Here is a 6,751-nt window from a genome sequence, read left to right on the forward strand (position 1 = left end):
GCGGCACCTCAGTCGGAGGGCTGATAGCCAGTGTATCGTATGAGTCTGGTAGTTGAGAGATACCTCGGTATGCGAGGATGGCAGTAAGTACCAATACGCGTACATGGCTGCATTAATGGCAGTTCTACCCTCACGGTATTCAGCGGAAGACGCCGAGATTTCAGGCTCCGAACGCCACCACGCGAGTGGCGCCGGCGCGGGCGCCGGTCGTGTACCTTGCGACTAAGGAATGTCTTCCCGTGCTCGCTGTATTCCAAGGCGCTCATGACGAGTACCGTAACCTACTACAGGAGGACGAACAGTTGGAGAGGAGGAGGCAAGACAAAAAATGCATGGGCAAATGTTCGTGGTGTACAACACATAGAGTAGAGTAGTAGCTATGACAAATTATGTATGGAGAACATCAGGTGCGCGAGAAGTGAGAGTAGTCAATCATCAAAAGGTGGAGGAATGCATCGAGAGGGAGAAGAGGGAATACGGCAGCCTGCACCGGAGCATACACTCAAGTTCGTGTCTTGTGTACATCGCCGGATTGATGGAGGATGGCAGCGAAAGTGACATGAAAGACGGACTGAGATGGGCCTCGGATACGCATACACTAACGAGCTCACCTTCTATTCCATTGTCAAGCACAATCTACATGCCCTCCGCTCGAACCATGAGTGCAGGTCCATTCGCCGTCACTGTCAGGATGAAGAGAGAGCTGCTAGGTGAGGTGTCATTGCACTGAAGATACTGAATATCTGTAGAATAGCGAGGCACATGTCAGCACTCGAAAATCGGGTTCCCAGAGTATTGATTCGGTGTACCATCAACTCTTCAAACAGCAGGGACGTGCACATGCACCGTGCCCTCCTCCACAAACGCGCCCTTCACCGCCTTCAGCATATCCGCCACCTTCACCCCCCGCTCAATAGTCACCAACAGCCTGTGCTCCTTCACCTGTCCATCCTCCATCTCGTGGTATGGCCCCGATAGGCCTTCAGGGTACACCCAGAACACGAGGCTCTTGAGCGTGCGGTCCTCCGCGTCCAGCCACCTCTCGACGCCGCGGATGTGCTCCTCGACGCCGCGGAGGTTCGAGCCGGGCCCGCTGGCAACCGTGGTGAGCGTGCCTGTGGCGAGGATGGCGGCGAGAAGCGGCGTGCATGAGGTCCGACAGTTGAGCGCGCCGTGTCGTAGGGCCATGGTCGTGTCTCTTGCTCTACTGGGATAGGGGCCTGCGGCGGTGTTGCAGTGGTTGCGGACATCTGTTCGCGTAGCGTTCAGCGTTCGTTGTGCATGAAAATAGTGTATTATGTTGCTAATATTAGGCCATCGCGAGAGTCACACTCATGTAAGGTTACTCACTGCTCACGCAGACCTTATTCCTCTGGTACTAGACCAATGGCTCCCGCGATGGTCTACGCGATGGTCTACGTCTTCATAGGGCAGTAAAGAGCTCATGTACACCTTTTTTCGTCGACAGTTCGGTATGGGGAGCCTCAGCCTGAGGGCGGTAGCATGGCTAAGCGCTGTCTGTCCGGATTTGGAGGTGGAACAAACAAGGCCAAAAAAACCGGAAATTTCCCACGACGAATTCAGACCCCCGAAGAGACCTTGCTAGTCGCAAGGTAATCCGTTCGCTCCCGAGCGCTTTCTCTGCGCCACCACGAAATGTACCATGCTCCGGTCATGCTCTCGTACTCACGGACATCCACAAAAGAAGCTCAGATCCACCGGGAGTTCTCTCCTGCCCGGGTCTCTCACTGCGATACAGGACGACAGGTAGGCGAGAATGGAGCATGGACTACGTCTGTCACGGTAAGCTCAGACCATCTCCGGCATCCGGGCAGTGCGGATGCGGGGTGGGCCTCGTTCGGAGATCGGTCCCCTGCCAGACAGCGGAATGCAGTGTCAGCATAGGACACGCTGCAGCGCTGCACTGCGGAGGCTGATTCAGAGTTTGATATTCTCCTCAGACTGGACGTATGGTTTGACAGCTGACAGCTCCTCCACAAGTCGCTTCTCGATATGGAGGGCGCCACAAGGCTGCCGTAAACGGTGCGACCTGTGGAAAGTCCGGCGACCATGGACAAGTGACCAAGGTGGATATCGATGCATGCCGACAGTGCCGCCGCCGGCGGTACCGGTGTTCTGTCAGGGAGGCTGCTTCGCAGGAAGGGACCGCTCTGGGCTCTGCCACTGAGCCCACGAATCTCCCTACCATCTTTGTTCGGACTTGACTTGCATTTCGCTTCCTGTCATTTGTCGTTCGAAATGTGGGTCCACCGCGTGAGTTTCCGCACGAAGCCTGTCGCGACTGGCGTCCTTGCCTAGCACGATAAACCGTTTGCAGTCGCGAGCGTCGTTCTCGTAGCTGCTCTTACTCCTGGGGCTCACCTAGGACTGCCAGCTAACCGTCAAAACGTAGAAACCCTTCGACGCTCTCGTCAGCAGCATCTACGGCCGGAAACCATTGCCGACTCGTGCATCACCTCGGTGGTCTACAGCAGTAACGAAGGCTTGTACGTCACGCCACCCAGGTCCCCAGTATTGCAATATGACTTCTACAACCGACGGCTATGCTCGCGGGCCATGGCGAGCCTGGCTCACTGGTACGCCTGTCCAAAATGATATGTTACGTGCATCTGCTCACGCATTACAGTCGTTGGAGCGTTCCTTATGCAGTTCAGCGTCGTCGGTTTTGTGAGTATCCTGCATTATCGCCAGCTTTCGCTTATGGTACCTCCAGATGTCCGCCTTTGGTGTCATGCAAGCGTATTATGTCCAGACCTTCCTCTCGCATTCCTCCGTATCCGCCATCAGCTGGATCGGGAGTATTCAGACACTTCTCGATTTGACTCTCGGTGCATTCCTCGGACCATTGTGCGTGCCCGTGTCGAATGCTCGCGCGTTGCGCCTTGTTTCTGACGCTATCCAGCCTGGATCGCGGATACCTGAGACATGTCGTGATCGGCGGGTCGACCATATTCGTGATTTGGTGCGTACATCCATACCCTACAAGTTATGAACCTTGTTGATCCCGCTGCTACTTTCCCAGCCATTTCATGCTCTCACTTGCAAAACCCGAGAAGTATTATCAAGTTATCTTGTCTCAGGGAATCGGGATGGGCTTAGGAATAGGCTCTATCTTTCTACCCACGTCCGTCCTCATTTCTCAACATTTCAAACGCAGGAAAGCACTCGCAATGGTGCGCACTTCATTTACTAGAGTGAGTATAGTATAGTGAACGCATTATATCCTAGGGTATTGTACCAGCCGGCGGCTCCCTGGGCGCAGTTGCCTTCTCCAGTAGGCGTTCATCCATGTTATGACTTCCCACTGAACGAGTTTCGTATTCACAGTCGCCCTGAACTACCTACTCAACGGGTCTCTGGGATTTGGCTGGTCCATTCGCGTGACTGCATTCATATGTCTCAGTCTGCTGTTGGTCGGCAATCTCCTGCTCTTCGACCCGAAACCCGCCAAGGATGACATGCCCGCTCAAGATATGCAAGAGAAGCCACCCGACGCCATCGGCGCTGTCAGCGAGGGAGCAGACGAGAAGGAACTCGACGCGCACGCCGAGCACGACGACGCCGCCCCTCCACCCTTCCTGGACCGCGAGTATGTGTGCATCCTCGTCCAGGGCTTCTTGATGGGCCTCGGGTTCTGGTTCCCCTCGTCCTATGTGCAGCTCTTCGCGGAACAGAAGGGCGTGGACCAGCAGCTATCGTTCTACACCATCGCAATCCTGAACGTGGCAAACGCGCTCGGCCGCATTGTCCCAAACTGGCTCGGCGACCGATGGGGTGCCTTGGAGGTGTACGTCCCATGCCTCCTAATCAACTGTGCGTCACGCTATGCCAGTGTGCTGCACATGTGTTTCTGACAAGCGATGCGACGGGTTAGCTGGTCTGCAGTTCGCACTCCTCGGGTGCTCGACGCCATATGGGCTCGTGCTGTTCACGATCTTGTAAGCGCACCTATCTTCTGGACTTCTTCCGACGTTCATTGCAGGCATCGTAGCTATGGCTTTTTTTCGGGAGCAGGTGACGCGCTCTTGCGGCTTCCATTCGTGCGCCTGCCGTCTGACCATTCGCCACAGTGGTGTCGCTGTATCTCCCTGTCGTGGCATCCATCAGCACCGAAGGTGCCAACGTAGGGTGGGTCCGCTCGTCCCATTCACGCTTCCGCGGTCATGACCGCCCTCTTTCACAGAAAACGCATGGGCATCGCCTTGTTCCCCGCCGGCATTGCAAGTCTGATCGGCACGCCCATCGGAGGCGCTCTAATCGGACATGACTACGTTTGGTGGAAGGGCGTCGTCTTTGCAGCGGTTAGTCGAAGTCTGTCCGAACCTGCTCGCGTTCGTGCGGATGTTGACGCGTTTGCACTACCATAGGTGACTGGGCTGGCTGGCGCTACTGTCACAGCGTCCATTCTACTGGTTCGGCGGCGCAAGTCATGATCAGCTATCTCCTCGACAGCCTCTCGTCCCCACCCAAATATTGCTACTGGCCCATTAAACTTGTTGATAAACTATAGATGTTATGTACCTGATGGACGTCGGTCATCGTTTTTCGAATGTATCCTCAGTAGCTCAATGAATTATGCAGCAGTAGCACGCTCCTGTGAAGTCATCCGAGCCAAGTGGCAGTGAGCCTGGCCGCAATGACGTGCTCATCACTTACTAAGAATGGCCGCTAGCCGTGTCTGGCTCCTCTGAACATAGAGTTTTGGGAGTAATCTGGGTCTGGGGTAAGCGGCCAGCTTACATCGAGGATGACAAGCATAGGTCTACAGTACTAAGGACGTCTGCTGCCGTGCTACTACTTATACTACTAGTGCAAGGCTTGCTCTTCGACTTCCGAGCTACGACGGTTGTGGTGGCATGATCATGATTGATACCGGACTTGCCAGCGGCACAGCCATTTGTAGACTCTGTTTGTCATTGTAGCACCCGAGCGGCTCGAAACACGAAGGTTCATGCACACCGTGAAAGACGGACTGTCCTGTCAATTTGGATTCTAGGATGGGCAACAAGGGCGCACCTTATGCGGCGGCCAAGCTAAGTTCATGCTGCTGCTGCTGCTGCCTGTTTTGTTCCAAGTACTGCTTGACGGCACTCTGTTGCAATTAATTACGGTGGTCCGCTCATCAGTCTCATGTACGTCGTACTTAGTACAGAGATGGTTTTCTCTGGCTTCTTGCGAGATGTGAATTCCTTCTTGGAGGCAGAAGTCATTGGGATACCTGAGCCCATACGCGAAGCGGCTAAGCGAAAGATCGTCCGTGAACGTAACGCGCAAATGGGAGCGACATCTAGTCCCCTAGGCAGACGAAAAAGAAGACCTTTTTGAGTGGGGAGGTAGGATGAGGCACTGTATTCGTTTCACCCTTCTGATAGGGACCCCAAGGACTAGTCGGGAGGAGAAGGAGGAGGGTGGGTCCATTTAGTCATCGGCCGGGGAGGTCGGTTCGCATGTCCCAGTACTTGTTGGTTGATAGTATACGGAGACATGTTTTAGCAGGGGTATAAAGCATGATTGAGCAATGAGCGACGAGCAGCAACACTCACCCGCCCCGCCATGTCGACCGTGGCCGAAAAGGAGTCCCCCACTGGTACAGACGGCAACGCATTTATTGCCAATGCTAAGCCCATAGAGCATGCTCAGAGGGCCCACCAGTCCTTCCCTGGGGCTAACTATGTCCTGCCATCGGATCCAACCGAGAGAGACCGGTACGTGCTAGGTATTCTATCGTGTAGGAAGCTCACACCGGTGTCAGGCTCGCACTGCAACACAAACTGCTCAAGGGGGCTTTCGAAGACCGCCTAATTATCTGCCCTGTCGCGATATGTGCGGAAGACTGCATCCTGGATAGTGGTACCGGTTCCGGTGAGTTCGGCGAAGCACGTTAACCAAGCGGATGGTTCTCACTCAGAATGGTTCCCAGGTACATGGCTTGTGGACATTCTCAGCATCGTTCCAACGTCTACGGTCATTCATGCAATCGACATCGAAGCCCGCCTTTTCCCTACTGAGGTCAAGGAGGTCGTCTCGCGCGGGAACGTCGAGTTTATGGTCGCTACAATCACGAAGCTCCCCCCGAATGGTCAGATATGTTCAAACTCATCCACCAGCGTCTCCTCGTCGCAGCACTCCGCGCTGAAGAGTGGACGATCGCTATCAAGGAGATGATGCGCACGCTTGCTCCGGGCGGCTGGGTGCAGCTCGACGAAGTGGGGTCCTGGAAGGCGGGGCCCACGACCGAGAAGCATATACTCCTGGTCCAGGATTTGTTCAAAGCCAAGAGCCTCGTGCTAGATTGCGCGCGCTACATTCCCGACATGCTGCGCGATTTGGGCTTCGTCAATATTTGTGTCGAGGAAAGAACCATACCTCTGGGAAGCTGGGCTGGCGATGTTGGCGTCGCCGCGCGGGACAATTTCATGGGAGTGTTCAGGGGCATGAAGACGCCTATTCTGAATGCAGGAGGACTGGGTGTTGTTGGGTCGGAAGCTGAGTTTGATGAGCTTCTCGACAGCGTTGAGAACGAGTGGAATGAGACGGTGGGAGCAGAGATTAGGTTCTACATCTTCTCCGCTCAAAAGCCCGACAACAAAGAGTAGGGACTCAATTTAGGAGCTTCTGTCAGATAATCTTTTGGGGGTACGCGCTGTCTTGGTGTAGAGGGAAAGAATCGCTACGGTTTTCCAAATTATTGCAAACACCATGACAGAAGTTCGTACCGACTAGTATGTCA

General features: G+C 54.7%; 1 protein-coding gene across 1 annotated transcript; it reads right to left on the reverse strand.

The window, feature by feature from the left end:
* Positions 1-774: 774 nt before the first annotated feature.
* B0H18DRAFT_678014 (uncharacterized protein) lies at positions 775-1,395 on the reverse strand. Its single transcript, XM_048039128.1, has 2 exons — positions 1,351-1,395; positions 775-1,250 (listed from the first exon to the last, which is right to left on the reverse strand). The coding sequence occupies exon 2, from the start codon at positions 1,186-1,188 to the stop codon at positions 820-822; it is 369 nt and encodes a 122-aa protein (XP_047888836.1). The 5' UTR covers positions 1,189-1,250; positions 1,351-1,395; the 3' UTR covers positions 775-819.
* Between the last annotated feature and the right edge of the window lie 5,356 nt (positions 1,396-6,751).

Source organism: Fomitopsis serialis (assembly GCF_022376445.1).
Source record: "Fomitopsis serialis strain Sig1Antser10 chromosome Unknown B0H18scaffold_91, whole genome shotgun sequence".
In the NCBI taxonomy this organism is placed as follows: domain Eukaryota; kingdom Fungi; phylum Basidiomycota; class Agaricomycetes; order Polyporales; family Fomitopsidaceae; genus Fomitopsis; species Fomitopsis serialis.